General features: G+C 40.7%; 1 protein-coding gene across 1 annotated transcript in view; it reads right to left on the bottom strand.

Moving 5' to 3' along the window:
* Window positions 1-2,928: 2,928 nt before the first annotated feature.
* LOC117518003 (vacuole membrane protein 1-like) overlaps window positions 2,929-24,517 on the bottom strand; it is a 256,471-nt gene continuing 234,882 nt past the window's right edge. Inside the window, exons 12-13 of the mRNA XM_034179118.1 lie at window positions 6,414-6,516; window positions 2,929-5,511 (exon numbers count right to left, since the gene is read on the bottom strand). Coding sequence (XP_034035009.1) covers window positions 5,368-5,511; window positions 6,414-6,516 — 247 coding nt within the window. The 3' untranslated portion in view covers window positions 2,929-5,367. The remainder of the gene's footprint in view (window positions 5,512-6,413; window positions 6,517-24,517) is intronic.

Genomic DNA, 24,517 nt, shown 5'->3' with positions numbered 1-24,517 from the left:
CTCCCCATATATTTAATATTATACAGCATAATGTTTTGATATTCAGTCATGTCATATCAGAATAAGTCAAAGATAATCACTTTTATTGATCACTTTTATTGTATCTTCTTGCCTGTCAGGGTTTCCACCATGAGGATAAATACATATCCTATAAAATGCAGTTGAATTTGGAAAACCTAATTGATTTGGGTTTTACAGTTCAAGTTATTTATGTTTTCTTTTTGACAGTGTGGTTACTGGTTCAAATCCTGATCACTGTCTCCGTACTGAAGTACCCTTTGAGCAAGACCCTGCTCCCTGACCCCAGTCTACAAATCTGACAGCATAGTTGGTGGCCCGGTCAGCACTCCGGTCAGGTGACCCTACCCTAACTCTGCCCACATCCGTATGGTTAGTGGTTAGAAAACAAACTGTATCAACCTCAGAAGCTGTGACTCAGTTACAACCAATTAATTATTGGGATGCTGAATTTAATTTTTTAAAAAGTACGTGGCTACAGTTATGAGACGTTTCTGTCCAGTGGTGATTAGACACACTGAGCAACTTCGACAGAACCCAACCGCATCATGCAGTGATTCACAGCGTATTGCAATAGTACTACTTTGTGAGAGATTTCCTTTAAAAAAAATAAAATAAAATAAAATAAAAAACTTCAACAATGTAAAATTGTTGTTTTTGTGGAACATGTGTTGCGATTTTGGATTATGGCAGAAATGGAGTGAGTGTATGTCACAGCCACAGAAAGCTAAAACCATGGATACAGAAAAATCAGTGCATGGTGGTAGTGGGGTTAGTAGTGCAAGTAGTAGTAGTAGTAATACAGTAGAATATACATTGTTAAAGGATAACACTCACATTTTTCAACCTACGCTTTAATTTTAGATGTTTTGAGGTTAATCATTTCACTCACAGGACAAAAATGAATTTTATCAGCGCATTATTGATTTAGAGTACAAACACCACTGCAGGCTAACAAGCTAATTAATGCTGTTGGATGGGGCAATCAGAAACATTCAGAGTAAACTGCTGTTTGTCACCACTGAAGAGGCCCAAAAACATCATTAGACATGATTACAAGTCAACTGCAGGTGAGGGGCTGAGTCACACAGAACTTGTAATCACTCAGTGCCCGCAGTGCCAGCTGGTGACTGTGACAATAAGGTAAGCAGCTACATCTATATTCGTGGTCTTATAAAGTTTCTTTACACTTGCCGAGGTAAGTATGTGCATGTTTACCTCTGGGGGGGATCCTGTCTGTGATACTGAACACTCCTAATGACATTTTCACCTGTTCAGTGGTGATGAAAAATGGTTTACTTTGAGCATTTCTGATTGCCCCGTCCAATAATATTAGCCAGTTAGCCAGCTGTGGTATATACACTGTAAATCAATAATAAGCCGATTAAATAAATTTTTGTCCAATGTGAAAAGATGGCCCCAAAACACCTGAAAAAAAGAGCCTAGGTTACAAATGTCAGTGTTATCCTTTAATACTGCTGGGTTCTGTCGTAGCAACTCCAGAGCGCCACGGCACTGAAATATCTCGTACCTGTAGCCACGTCCTAAAAAATATTCATGCACAAGCATTTCAGTCCCGCTTCACCTCATGCAGCAGCAGATGTGTTGACTGTATGTAATTTTTCTTATTTTTAATTGATGCATCAAATCACTGTTGGACCTACGTTATGAGAAATCCTCTTATTGTGAAAATGACGTGTGGAGTTTTCTGCAAAAACAAAAGCGTGAGTCATGTTGGGGTAAATTCTAAGAGCTTGTATCTTTCTTTGATTCCCGTCAGTTTCTGTAAACACACCGTCACGGCATATACGACCTTCCCGCTGCTACTCAAAAACAAAGGTCCTTAATGAGATTTTTACGGTGGGGTTTTTTTGGGGGGGGGAGGGGGATAAAGAAGAAATCTACCTGGTAAGCATAATTTAATGAGACAGAGTGTGACAGGAACTAAGTGGATAACCAAATGCAGAGTGGGCTCGGGGTGGGAACGAGATGAAGTCAGTGATATTTCAGCATCCCTCAGTGCCTCGCCTGCTGACAGCTGGGGGGGCAAGAGGGAGGTGGTTTGTGAGTGTGTGTGGGAGGGGGGAGCACTGTGGCAGAAATTAAACCAGTCCCACCGGATTCAGACACTAGAATCTCTCCAGCATATGGAGAGATCAGAGAGCAGGAGAGGAAGGAAAGATAAAAAGCAGTCTCATTATTTGAATATCAGTCCCCCGGCCTGTTTGGACAGGCAGGATTTGCATGTTGGGTTTTCAGCCGGAGCCCGAGGGCAGGGTGGCGTGGCGGTGGAGGGGTAGAAATAATCGTCTTCATGGCGCTGTAGGTGTGGCTACTCTGGGAACAGACCTCCTCTTAACAGTCACCAAAGCAAACACTCATACACACCTGACCTCAGTACAGCAGATTAAAATAATGTCAATTTGAAAAAAGTGACATTTTGGCTTTTTATTTTTAAAAGAAAAATCTGTTTTACATAATTCTATTTATAGTATTTAAGGATTCAAATGTTTTATTGTCAAGTTTACTGAAATTCTTACTCAAATGCCTTTTTCCCCCCACAGGTTTGACACAATAAGTACAGTAAGATTTTGTCTTATATAGAGATCAGAAAATGGGAAAGTATCTTTATCATGTGTGGTGTACAAGTTACGTTATAATAATTATTTTATTTAAATATAGAAAAAAGGGGGGCTGTAAATCACACCAAAGGATTTGACTTTGAATCTGAAATGGAGGTGATGTCAGTGTCAGTAATGTGATAAGTGTTTGGATGTGAAACATTAGACGGGAAATCGGAGTTGTGATGGACTCCTCCGCGGCTGACATGTGAGATTCTTTGGAGGCCTCCAGGTCAACACGGGCTCCGTGTGTTCAGGACTTATCACACAAAGAACACAAACACCGAGCCTCTGCTCAACAGACTTTATTGAGAGTAAAACCAGAGTAAGAAACAGTGGATGTACATACATCACATATACTGAGACAGACATTTATGATGTGGGAAACACAGGCGGTTACACTTTGAAATATGCACAGAATGTCTTTACAGACACATGTACTTACATTCAGTCAGGCACGCCAAACGGGGGGCTCCCGTATGGAACAGGACATCCTGAAACAGCCAAGAAAAAACACACTCCCCGAGCCAGCCGGCCATTCCTGTGTTATCCAATGATTTTTACTTTTATGACTTGTTTTCTCTACTCTTACGGGGGAACTAAAATAAAACTATCCATCGCTCAAGTGACGATTTTCAGCTTTGCATAATTACAAATCAGTATCCCTTCAGAAAAACCTCACCTACGGCAAGTTCTTCCAAATAAGAGTGCAGCCTCCTAGAAAAAAAAAAAGCATGTTGAGCAACAGAGGAAAGTTCTCAGTGAAACAGAAGAGGGAAGTGTAAAAAGGGAAGGGAAAAGCCGGCCGTGCGAGCAGTGTGTGTACCGTACCTACGAGTGGGTGTCACAATGCAGTGTGTCGCAATAAGGCGTGTACTGGATTCTCTGGAAATTCAAGAGCACTCGTGCCAGCAGCATGAGTGCGCACCAAGAATTACGCTGACGACTTTGACACCACTACATCTGCAAACAGCCCCCCCCCCACATTAAATACCATGCGAAAAAAAAAAAAAAAAAAAAAACTCACAGACGTCAGCATGGAGGAAACAGACAATAGAGTCATGTTGTCTGAGACGTGTCACATGGGGTGGGGGTGGGAGTGGGGGGTGCGACATCGCAGCACACACCTCCAGATGAGAACTGATGCTAAAACTGAGGCAATGACAATGGCAGGACGACAAAACAGGATGCTGGTCAGATGAAAGAGCCCGAAATGTCAGACAGCCTACAGACTGTTGTCGCCTTGCAATTTTAACAGCCAACACCAGTCTGATAAGCTATCTGACAGGCCGAGAGAGTGACGGACATGCCTGAGACACAGGTGTGCAAAAACAACAAAAAGCTCCTACTCCTACTTACCATGGCAGGAGAACAGAGTGGATGCGAGTGTTCTGACTAGAGCTAGTGCAAAGCGCAGGGTTCAGCGCGTTCAACAGTACCCCTCTGTTTTGAATCGAGGCGAGCGATTCGTCTCCTGGCTCCGTCACTGGGGCAGTGCAACGAGTTCATTTGAAGGTTCAGCTGAGGTAACAGCACAGACGTTTTTCACTGCGCTTCAGGCTTCTCTCTCTCTCTCTCTCCTGCTTGTGCCTGCTCTAGCGCCCACTGCGCTCAGTCCAGCGGCACAGCAGACAGAAGACAAAAAAAGCACAAGAAAAAGAGAGAGCGAGAGAAAGAGAAGGTGTTGCACATATCAAGAGCCAGCTGACGTTATCCAAAGAACTAACGTGACTAAAATCCATCAAATGTGAGCATCTCCTTTTTGAGGGTTAAAAAAAAAAAGAAAAAAAAAATCACGGAAAAGCGAAGACAAAGAAAAGCGGTTTCCATGACATTAAACGTCTCTAATAACTGCTGCCCAGTTCCAGACAGACTCCCAGTCTGTTAGTGGAAGACAATCTGATTTCATCCATAAAAGATAAAAAGGCAGAGCAACAAATGTCGTGGCTACAAAACCTACCATCTACCGCGTCTCGCCCGCTCCCTCACGCGCAGTCACAGATCTGATTCAATATATGGCTGCATCTGGTAAAGTGGCCCTGGGCTGACTCGTGCACTCTTCCTGGAAGCACAACAATAAGTGCAGACAAAGACCAGCAGGATGATTCACGGCGGATTCATCGTGTCTTATCCCCAAAGTCCGGAGATGAGTTTACTGTGCACACAAGGGAGGGGTTGACTAAAAACAGTCATTAAGAGCTTTGCTTCGGCACACGGGATACAGTATGGAGAAATGAGATGGACACAGTCATGTTGAGTCTGAGCACAGGAATAAATACAGAAAGTGTTCTTGTCAAAGTAACATATAGCGCAAATAAGCTACACAGCAAACATGAGGATCCTAGCTTAAACAAAGTGACTTTTAAGTTTCTACTGGGACTAATAGTGCACCTTGAGGCCTCCCTGAGGAGAATTATTGCCAGCAGCTGCTACGGACGTCTTAAAAAAAAAAAAACACATCGGCTTACTCGTGCTCTCACGCACACATGCTAGCAAGCGACCTACCTTACAACTGTGGAAATGACTGCCAAATGTAAAGCCTTTAAAAGCAAGTCCAAGTTCAACATCACATGTTTGCTACATTAACAAGAAAGAAACCAGATGGCGCTCGATATTTTGCTTCAGATAATGGTGGGGTATCAGAGTACAAATGAGGAGAGGAGTGGCGGGAGCTTTGGAGGAGTACTTCTAAAGGAGAGGCCAAAGGGGGTTTGTTTGGAGGCGGCGATCAGTCCGACTTCTTCTCCGCACACTTCTCCTGCTGCTGGCACTTCATGTAGCTCTGGGCCATGGAGTTGACAATGGAGCAGACAAAGAAGCATACCATGATGACCACAATCTTCTCAAACAGCCACGACAGCCAGCTCTCCTCCTGCCAGGAGCCACAGAGAGAGAGAGAGAGAGAGAGAGAGAGAGAGAGAGAGAGAGAGAGAGAGAGAGGAGTCAGAAAGCTGAAGGCCACCCGACCCTCCCCTTCTCCTCCTGATGCTGCAGGCTAGGTGGGGATCCAGCTCCATGTGCAGGACAGATAAAGATCAGGGGTAATAAAACACGCGGCAGCCCCCACCGTCCTCCCTCTGAACGCCCCCGCTGACCCCAGCCTGCAGCCTGCCTCCACCAAGTTAAATTGCCTCGCTTCGCCGCTGTAACTGCAGGAGGCTCGAATTACAAGAAAAAAGGAACATTGTTCCAGAAATGCCTTCATCTGTCCTTGTGCAACTCAAAGTCGATCGCCCGTTTTCCCTTCTTCTTCCGAGTAACACATAACAGCAAAAAGAAAGAAATATTATTTCGAGTCAGAGTGAAAACGCAGCAGCTACAACTGGCTCTTTTTGTTCAAGACGGGGGGTTTGATGGATTGTCACTGTCGGAGAAGGGGGGGCCCACACCCCTGGTCTACAGTCGGTGCCGGGTTCAGGCGGGGCAGCGAGTGCATGTGCGTGCGTGACACATAGGGGAGTGACCACACTCACGCTCACGCTCCCAATTGGTAAGATGCAGCATGAGTCAGCACGCCCTGTGCTACAATAGTACAGTTCAACACCGCCGGAGTGAAGCCGGACCCCACGCTGGCCCCTCTCATTCTGGTTTGGGCTCCAGCGTGGCACAGCGCAGTGCTCGCCTACTGCACAGCTCCAAACAACCCCTCTGATCTACAGTATCACAATATAATTACATACATCTGAGTTTGTGAGAGGAAAAGGGTTCAGAAATGAAGAGGGAAAATTAAAGGTGGTGCAATGTGGGAGATGGGGTAAAGGTTGGCGTACTTACAGAGCGCGTCCCCTCACCGGCGCGATGGTGTAGCTTGGCCTTCTGGGCCTCCAAGTAGTCCCTGAAGGGCTTCTGCAGTGCCGCACCCAGCAGTGGAACAGCTCTGTCTACTCCAACAGAGAGAGAGAGAGGAGAAAAGGGAGGGAAGGAAGAGAGAGGAGGGGGCACAAATCACGTCACATCGTTGTTACTCACCAGCACAAGGGCAGCAACAAAGGGAGACACGCACGCCGTCCTAACTCCTCTATAGTGTCGGTTTCTCCTTCTTTCTCTCTCCCATTGGAGGGGGGAGAGAGAAAGAAGGAGAGAGCAATGAGTGTAAATCCACCCCCACAGGAAAAAAAGTACAGAATGTAGCACAGCTTTAGGAAAAAAAAAAAAAAAAAAAAATGGGGTGGGAGGGTGGTGATGGTGGTGGTGAACAAAAGCAGAAAAAAAAAGTTGGCTGGTCTTCAGTCTCCCTCACACACAAACGCAGACTCGCACATCGGTGAACTCGTTCAACTCCCCCTGCACTGCCTCCTCTACCGCGACAGCGAGGAGAAATGAATGACTTCTGAGAACTCTCACATTTATCACAGGCGGTTCCTGTAAGAACTGGTTTCAGCCAATTAATGAGGAAGTGAGTCGTACCCGAGCTGTGTCATCACTGGCTGAGATCTGGGGGGGCCGGCCTATAGGGGGAGGGCGCTTCTGTAAGACAGCCCATATTAGGAAACCCTTTACAAGATTTAGCCACCATCTACAAGCATACTACCCGAACTCCCCCCAGTCCTCCTTCCTCTTACACACATTCAAAAAGAAGAAGAAGAAAAAAAAGAGACGAGGAGTCTGGTGGAGAGAACGTCCTCGAATAGCCAATCTGTGGCCCATCCCCGGGCTGGAGTTAGTGATTAATCACTAAACAAATAACCTCACTTATTCTCTTTTGTGGCAATACCCAGTCAACTGTGATATTGTTTCAAAGAATTCCTTATGTTTCGCTGCCTTGTTAACGGCGCAGCTGCACCCTCAAAAGGCATTAACGCAGGTCCATGTGGGCCAACCCGTGTCACATACAGTTGAGTTTATGGCTGATAACTTTCTCCTTAGGAGCTAAGTTATTTCTGTCACTCCCTATTTCCTCACACGTACACGTGAGTAAAAATAAACAAATAAAATAAATGAATGAGTTTACAACAAGGAAGCCTTCTGTAATGATTAACTAGAGTCCAGGTGAGCAGGCAGAAGACACACAGGAAGTCTAACACAACAGACAAACAAGAAAGGAGGTTTGAAACAAAGCCTCCACAACTTCACAAAATACCTACAAAATCATAAAAAAAAAATAATAACTCAGCTTCTACATTATGAGTTTACACAAGTAAAAAGAAACAAATATGGGAGAAATAAAGCAGCTTGCAGAGAACAAGTAAAGAGGCGAGAACAAAGACTGAGTTTTCAGAAATGGCGGGCGAATCATCTCCTACGCGATGAGCAACTCTGAGTCATGAGCCTGAGCAAATCCACCAACAAAGAATCCCAAAGCAAGCAGTCTAAAACATGTTTTTAATGCCTCACAGACGGTACAGCCACTCGCTCTGTGTATTAAATATATGATCATTTTTGGCGGGAGGAATTCATTGCTGCAGAAGATGAAAACTGTTGGATTTGAGACTTTGTGTTCCTAATTTACTCGTGAGTACCTGATGCTGTGTTCTGATCATCTCTGTCTGAAGGAAATACATCCTTTTTTCTTCTTCTTTCTCTTTTGTATTGTAGATAATGGGAATCTTAAGTTGCTTTGACTGAAAATGAGGCGGAAGCTTTACATATCCTGTGCATGTTTTATTAATAACTGCAATAAAAAGTTGTAAATGTTCAGCAGAAGTCTGGTGATTTCAAATGGTGCTTTTCTGACTTCATTAAGGGAAGGTAGCATTAATGTTATTTATTATAGCTGAGAGAAGATGTGATCTGGCAAACAATTACTCTGAACTATTTACTCAGCAGCTCCTGAACAAACTGTAACAACAGGTTTGTTGAAATCCTGTCTGTGAAAGTACAAGAAAATGACTCAGACTCTGAAACTCTGTGGCCTTGACAAATAGAAAAAAAGAGGGAGAGAGTGATCTGTGGGACTAAAACTAATTGCAAACATTTTTTCAGAAGACATTTCCATGTTGTAAAGATTTCAATTAGTGTATTCTCATTTGCAGCAGAAGTGAGCATATTCATATTTCAGTTTTGATAAAGTTCAGTAAAACTGTTGAATGAAACAAAACAGTTTCTTTTTTATTTCTAATTTTGTTCTTAAATAAAATGACAAAATGCAGAACTACTCTGAGTGAAAGTGAAGTCCACATCCTCATTAATACACCTACATTCCCAAAAAACTGTGTCCAGAATTACAATTAATCTAATGGGATTTTTTTTTTCATCTTAATGTTTTTTTCTTCTGATAAAAATGTTGAAGATTAAATTGAGGAAAAACTGTGTGAAGAACCTAAAGATATTTTGAACAAATTTTTCTTCTGTATTATTTATTACATTTTAGTACATTTTTAAGTGTTTTTTGTGTGTGCCATACAAAAAACATATTACATATTAAACATATTAAAACTGTTGCAATTAAAGTAAGTGGGTCTATAAAATGTAATTACTTTAAAAAAAAATGTGGGATAGTTAAGAGAAATGATAAGAATAATGAAAAATAATAGCCTGACAAATTAGGTGGTTTTACAGTCATAAGATCCTCCATGTGTGGAACTTTATCACCACTGTTTTCCAAATGATTAAATTACTTCCAGAGATTGTGCAAAATGAATAAGAGGCTTCACATGCTTTACAAAATATAATCTACTTGTTACCACTATGTATGAGTATGATAATTATTCACAATCAAAGTATATATTTTATAAACTTACAATTTTTAATACACATTCATTAGTAGCCCCTCAGAAAGGTAATTTATAGATTTCTACACACATATAAAGGATTGTAGCTGTTTCTCATTTATCACAAAATAAATCTTTTTTTATATATAATTGGCCAAAACTAAAGCTACAAGATATCTCATATTTATTTGTGCACTAGTTGTCAAAAACAACAGAGGTTAAATTATTTAAAGAAAATTGACAAGCATAAAGTGCAGCTCAGAAACACAAAGAGTTCAATTAATCATCCGTTAATTAATTTGATCATAAGTGTGTTTGAAGGATTTTGGGTTTGTGATAACAGCAATGTAAATAAACATGAAAAACAAAACAACTCTGAATTTCTTCAAACTGACATTCCCCCTAAACAGTAAAAATGACAGTGTTTCTGACGGGGGAATACCACTCGACAGCAGCAAGCTCCAGCTCCAGTTTTAGCAGAAATTATTCACCCAGAGATGCTGCACAAACCACAGCACCAACACTGTCTGTTCCAATCCCTTTTACCCACTTTTTCCAAATGATTTCATTGCAGAGCTACAAACCAGAGCTGTTTCTATAAAAGTGTGTCATGAAAATCAAAGATGCTGCATTTTATTGGGCAATAAAATCAAAGATTCACTGATAACTGAGAGCATCAAATCAACAAGATCCTTCTGTCAGACCATTTCACAAAGATTCATCATCATCTCCCACACAATGCTGAAAGGCTTCTTGTTTTTGCAATTAAAAAAATAAATAAAATAAAAAAATAATAATTACATACTGAGGATATAATACTTCATAATATTGTAACCAGGGTTCAGTTCAGATGCTTGTGTTTATTAGACATCGTATTACTCAGAAAAGCAACATTGTTTTTGTAGATGTAAGAGGCAATTGTAGTAAACTTAATTATAAATATTTGTAGTGTCTAACTTTCCAAGTTAAAGGTCCATCTTCTTTTAGGTTCATCGCTACCTGCAGATTGATGAATATTTAATGCTGCTTAAAAATAAATAAATAAAATGATTCTAAACATGATGGGTTTTAAAGTGTGAAAGTATCAAAATTGTTGAAGGTTGTGCGTTGTTGTCTTAAGGAGCCTTATGTACCAACCTGTGTTCTATGGTCACAAGTTATGGACTTACTTTGTGTTTCTGGGGTTAAAAAGTCAGCAGGCTACAGAGCTTTAACGTATCTGCTCCGATCTCATCTTATCCAAGTCCACTTCTATGGAATCTTGCAATGTCAGTCACAAAACATTTGTTTTCTAGAAGTAGTATATGGTTTAATTTAATTTTTAGATTTGCTCATCTGAATGGTGTTCATATGGTTCTTATATTTTCTCACTCACTCTCTTTCTTTAATCTTCTGTTTTGTTTTAATATGTATGGCAGTTTGAAATGTTTGAGCTGAATGTTCTGTATAAATAAAGTTATTATTATTACTGTTATTATGCAAAGGAATAATTTATTTTAAATCGATTTTTTAAATGATTTTATGTATTTTAAATAAATATCTATTATTTAATATTGCATATTTTGCATTTCCCATAAAGACAGAAAACTGTAAGGAAAAAATTGCTTCTAAATCATGCAAAATGAGAAACTTTTTTCAGAAAATACAGTTGTTTACCTTTCAAATCAGTTAAATGCAGCTGCATATCAGGTAAAAATGCTAATTTTGCAACATGAAAACGCCCTGGTCATGAAGCCCAAAAATTTAACTTCATGTAAATAAACCTTTCTTCATTAAACTGCACTTTCAATTATTTTAATGTCATGGATGTTAATAAGGAGAAGAGACAAATAACTTCACCAATACCCCATAATACAGAAAAGCAAACAAGATAAGAAGAAGAAACAGCACACGGGATGAAAGGGTTAATTTGCGAGCACCATCTCACGCTCTCATTTTTTAATGAGATACTTCGTGCTGCCGTTCACAGAATGTTTAGGCAGCCTGTGTTCGTTTTGAATTCCACAGGCCATGAGTCAGAGGAGACCTTTGACCTGTCTGACCCTTTTTGAGGTTGCCGCCTGAAGCTCACCCTGCCACCTCCGGCGGGATGAGAACACATGCACATATGTGCAATGACAAAATGCACAGAAACACTAACAAAAGTGTGACAGAGAATAATACAACAGTGGCACGCTGGCCAGGTCCAAATGGTTACGACATCATCACAGCAACGGGTTTAGGCAACCGCTGGTGTTGCCCAAGGATCAGATGCTCCTCAGGATCACAGCTCACACCTAACATAACAGCTCTGACACACACACACACACACCCACACATACACACACACACACACACACACACACACACACACACACACACACACACACACACACACACACACACACACACACACACACACACACACACACACACACGCTTAGACAACTCTCTGACCTCCGCACCATCTCTGAGCAAAACAACAACTGAAACTGGAAAAAATAATGTCAGTTATTTTATGACTGATTTTTTGGTTTATAAAATGTCACATAAGAGTAAAAAGTAAAAGAGTCACAATGTCTCTGACCAAACCAAACTGACCAAACAACAATCCAACATCAGCACATTCTAGATTTATTTTATTGTCAAAATCAGTTTGCTCTCAAATTTAGTGACTTTTTATCACGTTTAAACCACTTAAACATTGATTTAACATAGCTAGAGAGGACACCCGAAACATATTTATGGCTTTAGAATAATTTTAAGCCATTTAGAAGCAATTTACAGTAGAGAGGCACTTGGAAGAGAACATATTTCTGCCAAGTTGGAGTAATCTCATTCTATCTCATGTCATTATTGCTTGTTTGTTGCCATATTTCTTACAAAACAGCAACTTTATTAATGGGAAATTTTACAGCCATGGAACTGCGATGGCTGCAAAATCTGGCCATATTTTAGCTTACTGTTGAAAATGTGCTGTGATGGTAATTCCATTACTGAATCCTCATATCAGCCCTGCCCTTCCACTATAACACATTTAGGGGTGATTCTTTAACTACGGGCACTATTGGCCTTGTAAATGTAATTTCCACCACACCATTGCCTTACAATATAAAGCGCCTTGGGGCAACTGTTTGTTGTGATTTGGCGCTATATACATGTGCTCTGATGTCACTGTTTATCTCCATAGAAACTACCCAAACAATCTTTCATACAAACTGTTTAGGGACATTACAGTGTTGTGGTGGAAATTACGGCAATAGTGTGGGACAACTACATTTTGTTTAAAAAAAATCACAACAGTTGTATGACATTGAATACCCCAATTATGTTTTGATTATTTTACTAATATTTTATTCAGAGATATTTTAAAACATTAAAAAAAACGTTTCTTTACCATTCATTTTTATCATTGAAGATCAAAAGTCTGGATTTGGGACAAGCACAAAACGGCAATATTTGCATATAATGATGGTGAAAAAGTCATCATAGACTACTAGAACAAATTTCTTAACACACTTTCATTGTAAAGATAACTATAAAAGTGTGAAATTTCCCCTTTTTTCTGTTTTTCATACAATATGATCAAAGGACATAATAAGTGTCCGTAGTCTAAGAATCACCCTTAGATCCTTATCCAGATCCGCACCAAATTTGACTGGTTGATTGTGTTTCCTGGGTTTCACTCAGATCAATTGGTCCATTTTTCAAAAATGGTTTAGAAATGTTGAGAGAAGTCCCACCTCTCTATGGAAAACAAACAAACAAACAAACAGTCAAAAAGGAGATGGTTTTTCACTTTCCTGTGCAGAACATTTTGGTTCATGTGCACATGTTGTAGGGTCATTTGTGTGTGTGTGTGTGTGTGTGTGTGCGTGCGTGCACATGCACTCGTCCTCCAGTTCAACCCGGCTTTTTCCCAGTGACTTCACCACTAAAGCATGGAGCCCACTCCTGGATGGAGATCCCCCTGCCCAGGGTGTTTATCACATCCCTGCTCTGCAGTCATCTGTCACACACACACACACACACACACACACACACACACACACACACACACACACACACACACACACACACAAGTCCCTTCTGCTGCTCCCGTGTTTTGCACTTGGGATCGTCACAGCAAATCGGAGGTGTATACGAGGTCTGTCAATAAAGTATAGGTCCTTTTTATTTTTTTCAAAACTATATGGATTTCATTCATATAGTTTTTGAAAAAAATAAAAAGGACCTATCCTTTATTGACAGCCCTCGTGTGTATATATATATATATATATATATATATATATATATATATATATATATATATATATATATATATATATATATATATATATATATATATATATATACACACACACACACACACACACACACACATACACAGTTGCTGGTCATATAATTAGAATATTGTGAAAAAGTTGATTTATTTCAGTAATTCCATTTAGAAAGTGAAACTATTATATTCATTCATTACACACAGACTGATATATTTCAAGTGTTTATTTCTTTTAATTTTGATGATTAGAACTGACAACTAATGAAAACCCCAATTTCAGTATCTCAGAAAATTAGAATATTGTGAAAAGGTTGAACATTGAAGACTCCTGGTGTCAGACTCAGCTAATTAACTCAAAACACTTGCAAAGGCCTTTAACTGGTCTCTCAGTCTAGTTCTGTAGTCTACACTGCTGAGTGCTCCAAAGTTATGTTCTCTGATAAAAGCAAATTTTGCATTTCCTTTGGAAATCAAGGTCCCAGAGTCTGGAGGACGAGAGGAGAGGCACAGAATCCACATTGCTTGAGGTCCAGTGTAAAGTTTCCACAGTCAGTGATGGTTTGGGGAGCCATGTCATCTGCTGGTGTTAGTCCACTGTGTTTTCTGCAGTCCAAGGTCAACGCAGCCGTCTACCAGGACATTGTAGAGCACTTCATGCTTCCTGCTGCTGACCAACTTTATGGAGATGCAGATTTAATTTTTCAACTGGACTTGGCACCTGCACACAGTGCCAAAGAGGAAGATGCGACACGCCAGACCCAACAATGCAGAAGAGCTGAAGGCCACTATCAGAGCAACCTGGGCTCTCATACCACTTGAGCATTGCCACAGACGGATCGACTCCATGCCACGCCGCATTGCTGCAGTAATTCAGGCAAAAGGAGCCCCAACTATGTACTGAGTGCTGTACATGCTCATACTGTTCATGTTCATACTTTTCAGTTGGCTGACATTTCTAAAAATCCTTTTTTTTGTATTGGTCTTGAGTAATATTCTAAATTTCTGAGATACTGCATTTAGGGGAATTCATTAGTTGTCAGTTATAATCATCAAAATTAAAAGAAATAAACATTTGAAATATATCAGTCTGTGTGTAATGAATGAATATAATATATAAGTTTCACTTTTTGAATGGAATTACTGAAATAAATCAACTTTTTCATGATATTCTAATTATATATATATATATATATATATACAAACACACACACACACACACACATAGGTTCAGACACATGCTATCCTCTTGGGTGCCCGTGGTGCTGCCAGGAAATCAGGGGGCACCAGTTATAGCAGTCTATTATTCCTCTCACTTCCCAGACAGCCACATAAAACAGCCCTCCGACGCCCTCGGGGTCAGGCCAGCGTGCCTGCACAGACCGTCTTCGCATGGCTGTGGAGGTATGTGGACTTGCTGGGTCACTGGCTGAGCAGGCCTGGACCCTTCCACGGTGAGACGGGGTGGCTCCGTGAGTCACATGTGACCGGAGATGGATCCAGCCGAGTCATGCAGCTGCTGGCGTTACCTGAGCAGCCTCCATGCGTCCTCTGAGGTCATGTTCTGAGGACTGGATCACGTATGGGCTCTATGCTGACACTGTTTCCTACAGCTCTTATTCAAACAAGCACCAAGTGATCCATTGATAACCACACCTACTCTATTTCTACTTTATTAGTCGCTTGTGGGAAAAGTTGGTGCAGCAGGTCAGAAAATCTGAACATATTACAGGGTTAAATGAGCACATGACAGCATGTAAAATAAACATGAAAGACAGAAAGTGGCTGCAGAAATGAAGGCATGGAGGTGGACAATTAATGGCACTTGGATTAAATGAGATGTTGAGGGATATAGTCTAAAGCACAGCTGCACCATAAAGTCAATGTATGCCACAAATCCAAATACAGCAGGTTAGCTACAAGTCAATATGTGTGTGTGTGTGTGTGTGTGTGTGTGTGTGTGTGTGTGTGTGTGTGTGTGTGTGTGTGTGTGTATGTGTGTGTGTGTGTGTGTGTGTGTGTGTGTGTGTGTGTGTGTGTGTGTGTGTGTGTGTGTGTGTGATCTTTTCAGCATACAGTAGGCTGTGTGACTGTATGGAGTCTGTGTGGTTCATATACACAGCGAGTTGATGCTCTGACAACCACAAAGATTACTACATATACCAAAAGCCACAAAATGCTGCATATCTTAAAACAACACGATACCTTCTCTTCCGGCTGTTATATAGGTGACTGATCTACAAAACAACATAGGAGACAAAGACAAACTCAACTGTAAACAGGAGATGAGGTCAATAATATGACTTTTACAACTTTTTTGCAAAATAAGAGGCGAGCGACACGTTTGCACGCTGCACAGCAGAGCGGTTAGGATCCAGCTGATGCACTTGAGATAAACCTACTGATGTCTGCACATAATGGCATTTAAATGTGGCAAATGTGCAAAGCAAACAACAAAACACCACGTTATTTCCTGATGAGACTTCAACTGCATGAATGTGCTGTGATTTCAAACGCCGCTGAAATCTACTCAGAAGATTTGCAAGGCAATAAATTGGAATCACACTGATGACTCTTTGAAGTTTGACACAATAATATAATAAGCAATTGATTTAACACGTCTGGGATAAAACATTATAAATTAATACTTTTGGGTTGATCTTCTTTTCAGGGTGACGTCCAACAATGATCAGCCAGAAGAGAACAATGCAAAGTGTATATTCAGAGGGAATTATTGGAATAATCCTCATTGCTATTAGCTTCCTCTGTACGCAGGAACAACTAATTTAGGGGCTCTGAACATTTTCTGTTGTTCGGCATCAGTGAAGCAAGAACCACTTTAGCTCGGGAATGGTTCCTAAACTTTTTCATCCAGATTCTGGAGTAAAGCACGCAAGACTGAGCAATCAGTAGATTAACTGCAAACAAGTTTCCAAATTGTTCAACAAAAAATTAAATATGTAACAAAACTGAGACAGAAGGCGCAAAATGCCAAGTGAGACGAAACAAACATGTTTCAACTTTATATATATATATATATATATATATATATATATATATATATATATATATATATATATATATATACACACATATCTGTGTGTGTGCAGTACTGTGTAAATGTTTTAGTCACATTTAATGCATCATAAAAAGCACAAAAAGTATGAAAACCTGATAAATATTCATAAATGAATGAAATGTGTGATGAATTTCAACTTCTGTTCATTCTATTTACATGCATTTTTTGGTATATGTCATGTAAAGGTCGAAGGACCTCAAACACTACTTTAAGAAAAATGTGACTTAAAGTATGAGTACTTGTGTTTTACAGTTGTTTAATATCACATGATCACTTGTAGCTGTTTGTGTGGCATTCTACTGGCCAGTAGACTTACAAAGAAATTATTATTATTATTATGGAATAAAAATATAGCTCCCATATTGACTTTTGTTGGAATTGTTGACATGCCAATAAAAAAAGGGGGTTGGGGGGGCATCAAATGGTGCTTTTATTATAACTCTGGGATACCTAAAACGTTTGTACACACACACACACACACACACACACACACACACCTCTTCAACTAATTTCAAATTTTAATTCTATATACCATCATCGAGAAATATATGACAAAATTAAGAGATGCTGCAAAGTGCGAAAGGTACATAAGAAAGGGCACCATATTCAGTCAGTGTTTGCTTATGCAGTTTTTTTAATGTTGCCTATAATGTAAGTCCTAAATCCATCTCAGGCCTTTTCTTGAGCTTCTGTTTCTTCAGTTAAGTGAAGCATGTCTTCTGACCATTTGTTTTTCATACCACAAGCAACAAATCAAACTTGGAAGTAGCCATGCTTGTGTCACACTTTGTTTATCCAACACAGAGTTAAAAAATGTCACAATTTTGAGTTCCAGCTTTCCACCACTGAGGTACATTGAATGCAGGATAATATCACACCACTCACTCACTCATTCACTCATCTTCAACCGCTTACGGCCACCTGACACTTGCATGACTCGGATGCACGCACTTGCACGCCTTGTGTCGTGCAGGAGAGTAAACTCATCTTTAACAGGTGTAGACTGAACGCGAGAGGGGAGTTGGTGCATGCAAATGTGCAAAGAGAATTTTGAAATGTTCAAAATCTCTTTCACGCATAAAGGTCGTGCAACGTGGTGCGATCTGCTCAACCCCAAATCAATGACATTGATTACTTCAGAAGCCAAATCCATGACACTTGTTTGACATTTACGTTACGTTCACCGTACATGAGGAGTTGGTGCTGTTCAGGATGGTTCTGTGTAAACTAGTTCCAATTTTTTGTTGGTTCGGTTCAGTGATTTCATGTCCAAACAGGACTTATGGACTGTCTTATTTAAAAAGTCACACAACAAAAACACACATATTCAACAAGACACATGAGATGACACAGTGTTCCAGAGATTTTACAAACAATACTAAACGAGTTGTCGGCATACAGTCAAAGCCACATGCCAACCCCATCAATGAATTAACTAATATGCAGCCTTGGCTTGAGCTTATGAAGGAATGACATGATGAGGGAGCAGCACGTGTAGTACGTGTCGCACCGAGTGTGAGACCGGAGACCAAAACAAATGATTCAGGGATGAATAAAGCCGGAAGTCCTGCGATTGAGCTGAGACTGAGAGACGCATAATATGACACCGGACCTGACCTCTCCCTCTCTTTGTGTCTTCTCTGTCACACAAAGGCACACACATGTATGCACACTTACTCATCAAAGCTACGATTACATTCAGATGACTGTGTAGCCATTCAGAATGCCTCAGTGTGCTATTAAGCATAAGCAGAGGCCTACAGAGTGTGGCACCATCCCGACAGTAAGACGTGTTGAGAGTTTGAATATGATTCTAAATGTCTGTGGTGGGACCTTTTGGCTCAGAGTCAAAGCTCTTTCTCATGGCTGCTGCCTCTGTACTGGTGTCAGAGCTTCAGGACCAAGGTAATCAGAATGAGAGCAGGGGAGATGAGAAAATGGACGCCCCGCTGGGTCTCGCATTAAAGTTAACGACACCGTATAAAAAGGGAGTCAGCCATGACCTGCTGGTCCATCCCTCATTTCCACTGTCCTGCCCTGTTTGCCTGTGATCCTGTCATCTCAAGTGAAGCGTCTGAATGAGTTTGGGCCAGCCGAGAGGAGGGCCGGCCGTGGGAGGAATGATCAATGCCATCTTTGACAGAGAGCTTCTCAGGTGACTGCTGCTCCCTGTGACTAACACCATCAAAAATACATCCTTTCTGCAGATTGGGTTAATAGGAAGGATTTACTCATCAGGCTCTAAGGAGGAACAGTGAGGTAACATAAGCATACAGGGTTAAGAAATACACCAGCTTTGTCTTTCTTTGGGTTTCACCTGTTTTTATTCAGGGTCATCACACCAGATCCGGTTTGGATTTGCATGTTAACTTGGCACAAGTTTAATGGTAGAGGCTCTTTCTCACTGGAAGTGGTCTGGCTTCACACCCACAAAGTTAGCCATCAACCACGTCCTTACTTTGTGAGCATTTATTGAACGCAAGCGCAAATGTCAAAAGTGCTTCTTTGCAGCCTAGATTGTCACAAGGTGTTTGATTTGGTTGACCGGGCTGCTCTCTGGGACAATTTATGAGAATTTGTGGGATCCTTAAGATGTTATTGGCCACCATAAACAACCTACACAGAGGTACTGTAAGTGGTGAAAGGTAGGGATGAGGACAAGACCACCAACTTTGAGTATAAGTCAAGGCCAAGACTTTGGGATTTTGGACTGGTCGACACCAAGTCAAGACAGAGTTTTGGAGGAGGCCAGACTGAGTTGAGACAGAGACCTTAAAACATGTCTTAACTTACATTTTTCACTATGAGTCTTTTTGAAATTCGTACTACAAACAAAATTTTTGTGATTGACGAAACCAACTTTCTCCTGTCAAATACAGTGCTAGTCAACATAATGTGAATTATTTAATAAATGTGAATACTTAGTCTAGTCTAAGACTGAATCAAAATCAAGTAAAAGTGCTTTCAATTCTGGAACGAGGCTGAATAAATGAAAAGGCCGTTCTTGAGTACTACAACACTAGTAGAAGGAGCAATGCAGAATCTTTGACTTTCTGAATACTAGTTTTTGGGATGTGTTCTGGCTCCAACACTGTTAAGTTCTTACTTGGACTGGGTGTTGGGTTGGGTTGTGGAAACCAGCAGCTTAGGTGCGTTTGTTGATGAGGAAAGGTCTACAGAGGCAGACTTCATAGACAATGCTGTAGTCTTTGCCTGTCACCCTGATTGCAATACTTGAAAAACTATTGTCTTGGAGCAAGACTAAGATTTCATCCTGGCTTTCGGTCTCAGCAATCAGAAGTGTATCTGTATGCAATGAAAGTTTCGAGGTGGTAGAGAAATTCACTTACTATGGTCATGATCTTCATGTTTCTGGATCCTCAGCCTTTGAGTCTGACAGACAGCTAGGAAGTGCTTATGAAGTCACGAGATGGCCAGACAGAGGAGTTTGGCAAAGCCGATACCTCGGCATGAGAAAAAAGGTCGATCCACTAATTAAGGTCGACCTAACTGAAGATAAGGTCAGTTATTCATATTGTAATCAGGGTTCATTATAGTGTCTAAAATGAACCTCTGATCAGTGGTTTGTTGTCTCAAGACAAAATATTTTTATTTAGGGTCCCATGCAGTGCCTCTTTACTTGGATGCTAACCAGTGATCTAAGGCGATGACTGAATCTGTTGGTACCAGGTCTATTTGGAAAGCATTTGAGCACCGCTGGAATGACTGTGTCAAAAGAGCAATTCCTTAGGAAGAAGAAGAAGAAGAAGAGCATCACTTTCATCAAACTCCCCAATCGGACCGGGAGTGACATGTTTAGCCGCATGTTCTCCTTGAATTGCTGGCTGTCTGAGTGGTGTCCAAAAAATGAGGTGGGCTTCATAGATAATTGGCAAAGCTTCTGGGGAAAACCTGGTCTTGTTAGGAGAGACGGCATCCATCCCACTTTGGATGGAGCAGCTCTCATTTCTAGAAATCTGGCCAATTTTCTTAAATCCTCCAAACTGTGACTATCCAGGGTTGGGACCAGGAAGCAGAGTTGTAGTCTTACACACCTCTCTGCAGCTTCTCTCCCCCTGCCATCCCCTCATTACCCCATCCCCGTAGAGACGGTGCCTGCTCCCAGACTACCAATAACCAGCAAAAATCTATTTAAGCATAAAAATTCAAAAAGAAAAAATAATATAGCACCTTCAACTGCACCACAGACTAAAACAGTTAAATGTGGTCTATTAAACATTAGGTCTCTCTCTTCTAAGTCCCTGTTGGTAAATGATATAATAATTGATCAACATATTGATTTATTCTGCCTAACAGAAACCTGGTTACAGCAGGATGAATATGTTAGTTTAAATGAGTCAACACCCCCGAGTCACACTAACTGTCAGAATGCTCGTAGCACGGGCCGAGGGGGAGGATTAGCAGCAATCTTCCATTCCAGTTTATTAATTAATCCAAAACCCAGACAGAGCTTTAATTCATTTGAAAGCTTGTCTCTTAGTCTTGTCCATCCAAATTGGAAGTCCCAAAAACCAGTTTTATTTGTTATTATCTATCGTCCACCTGGTCGTTACTGTGAGTTTCTCTGTGAATTTTCAGACCTTTTGTCTGACTTAGTGCTTAGCTCAGATAAGATAATTATAGTGGGCGATTTTAACATCCACACAGATGCTGAGAATGACAGCCTCAACACTGCATTTAATCTATTATTAGACTCTATTTGGCTTTGCTCAAAAAGTAAATGAGTCCACCCACCACTTTAATCATATCTTAGATCTTGTTCTGACTTATGGTATGGAAATAGAAGACTTAACAGTATTCCCTGAAAACTCCCTTCTGTCTGATCATTTCTTAATAACATTACATTTACTCTGATGGACTACCCAGCAGTGGGGAATAAGTTTCATTACACTAGAAGTCTTTCAGAAAGCGCTGTAACTAGGTTTAAGGATATGATTCCTTCTTTATGTTCTCTAATGCCATATACCAACACAGTGCAGAGTAGCTACCTAAACTCTGTAAGGGAGATAGACTATCTCGTCAATAGTTTTACATCCTCATTGAAGACAACTTTGGATGCTGTAGCTCCTCTGAAAAAGAGAGCTTTAAATCAGAAGTGTCTGACTCCGTGGTATAACTCACAAACTCGTAGCTTAAAGCAGATAACCCGTAAGTTGGAGAGGAAATGGCGTCTCACTAATTTAGAAGATCTTCACTTAGCCTGGAAAAAGAGTCTGTTGCTCTATAAAAAAGCCCTCCGTAAAGCTAGGACATCTTTCTACTCATCACTAATTGAAGAAAATAAGAACAACCCCAGGTTTCTTTTCAGCACTGTAGCCAGGCTGACAAAGAGTCAGAGCCCTATTGAGCTGAGTATTCCATTAACTTTAACTAGTAATGACTTCATGACTTTCTTTGCTAACAAAATTTTAACTATTAGAGAAAAAATTACTCATAACCATCCCAAAGACGTATCGTTATCTTTGGCTGCTTTCAGTGATGCCGGTATTTGGTTAGACTCTTTCTCTCCGATTGTTCTGTCTGAGTTATTTTCATTAGTTACTTCATCCAAACCATCAACATGTTTATTAGACCCCATTCCTACCAGGCTGCTCAAGGAAGCCCTACCATTATTTAATGCTTCGATCTTAAATATGATCAATCTATCTTTGTTAGTTGGCTATGTACCACAGGCTTTTAAGGTGGCAGTAATTAAACCATTACTTAAAAAGCCATCACTTGACCCAGCTATCTTAGCTAATTATAGGCCAATCTCCAACCTTCCTTTTCTCTCAAAAATTCTTGAAAGGGTAGTTGTAAAACAGCTAACTGATCATCTGCAGAGGAATGGTCTATTTGAAGAGTTTCAGTCAGGTTTAAGAATTCATCATAGTACAGAAACAGCATTAGTGAAGGTTACAAATGATCTTCTTATGGCCTCGGACAGTGGACTCATCTCTGTGCTTGTTCTGTTAGACCTCAGTGCTGCTTTTGATACTGTTGACCATAAAATTTTATTACAGAGATTAGAGCATGCCATAGGTATTAAAGGCACTGCGCTGCGGTGGTTTGAATCATATTTGTCTAATAGATTACAATTTGTTCATGTAAATGGGGAATCTTCTTCACAGACTAAAGTTAATTATGGAGTTCCACAAGGTTCTGTGCTAGGACCAATTTTATTCACTTTATACATGCTTCCCTTAGGCAGTATTATTAGACGGTATTGCTTAAATTTTCATTGTTACGCAGATGATACCCAGCTTTATCTATCCATGAAGCCAGAGGACACACACCAATTAGCTAAACTGCAGGATTGTCTTACAGACATAAAGACATGGATGACCTCTAATTTCCTGCTTTTAAACTCAGATAAAACTGAAGTTATTGTACTTGGCCCCACAAATCTTAGAAACATGGTGTCTAACCAGATCCTTACTCTGGATGGCATTACCCTGACCTCTAGTAATACTGTGAGAAATCTTGGAGTCATTTTTGATCAGGATATGTCATTCAAAGCGCATATTAAACAAATATGTAGGACTGCTTTTTTGCATTTACGCAATATCTCTAAAATCAGAAAGGTCTTGTCTCAGAGTGATGCTGAAAAACTAATTCATGCATTTATTTCCTCTAGGCTGGACTATTGTAATTCATTATTATCAGGTTGTCCTAAAAGTTCCCTAAAAAGCCTTCAGTTAATTCAAAATGCTGCAGCTAGAGTACTGACGGGGACTAGAAGGAGAGAGCATATCTCACCCATATTGGCCTCTCTTCATTGGCTTCCTGTTAATTCTAGAATAGAATTTAAAATTCTTCTTCTTACTTATAAGGTTTTGAATAATCAGGTCCCATCTTATCTTAGGGACCTCGTAGTACCATATCACCCCAATAGAGCGCTTCGCTCTCAGACTGCAGGCTTACTTGTAGTTCCTAGGGTTTGTAAGAGTAGAATGGGAGGCAGAGCCTTCAGCTTTCAGGCTCCTCTCCTGTGGAACCAGCTCCCAATTCAGATCAGGGAGACAGACACCCTCTCTACTTTTAAGATTAGGCTTAAAACTTTCCTTTTTGCTAAAGCTTATAGTTAGGGCTGGATCAGGTGACCCTGAACCATCCCTTAGTTATGCTGCTATAGACGTAGACTGCTGGGGGGTTCCCATGATGCACTGTTTCTTTCTCTTTTTGCTCTGTATGCACCACTCTGCATTTAATCATTAGTGATCGATCTCTGCTCCCCTCCACAGCATGTCTTTTTCCTGGTTCTCTCCCTCAGCCCCAACCAGTCCCAGCAGAAGACTGCCCCTCCCTGAGCCTGGTTCTGCTGGAGGTTTCTTCCTGTTAAAAGGGAGTTTTTCCTTCCCACTGTAGCCAAGTGCTTGCTCACAAGGGGTCGTTTTGACCGTTGGGGTTTTACATAATTATTGTATGGCCTTGCCTTACAATATAAAGCGCCTTGGGGCAACTGTTTGTTGTGATTTGGCGCTATATAAAAAAATTGATTGATTGATTGATCAAGAGGGATGCAATGACATTTTGGCCATGTGGTGCATTTCTCTGGTCATGATCCACCTAGGGGCCTCAGTGTTGAGGACCCAGCAGCTGCAGAAGGCCAAGAAGACACCCATATTTCACCTGGCTGCATAGATAGATTGATACTTTCAAGAGGTGGGGAAGGACTGCACTCACCTTTTATGCCACTATACAATCTTTCATTTTGTATACCCTCTTACTCCAATTAAGGGTCATGGGGGACACGATCCCACCAATCATTGGGAGAGAGCTGGGGTACACCCTGGACATGCCGCCAGGCTATCACAGAGCCACATAGACAAACACATGCACATGGAGAACATGCAGACTCCACACAGAAAGGTCCAGGTGGGAAGCAATC

The sequence above is a fragment of the Thalassophryne amazonica genome, chromosome 9, assembly GCF_902500255.1.
Source record: "Thalassophryne amazonica chromosome 9, fThaAma1.1, whole genome shotgun sequence".
Taxonomy (NCBI): Eukaryota; Metazoa; Chordata; class Actinopteri; order Batrachoidiformes; family Batrachoididae; genus Thalassophryne; species Thalassophryne amazonica.
This window is presented reverse-complemented; position numbering and strand designations above follow the sequence as displayed.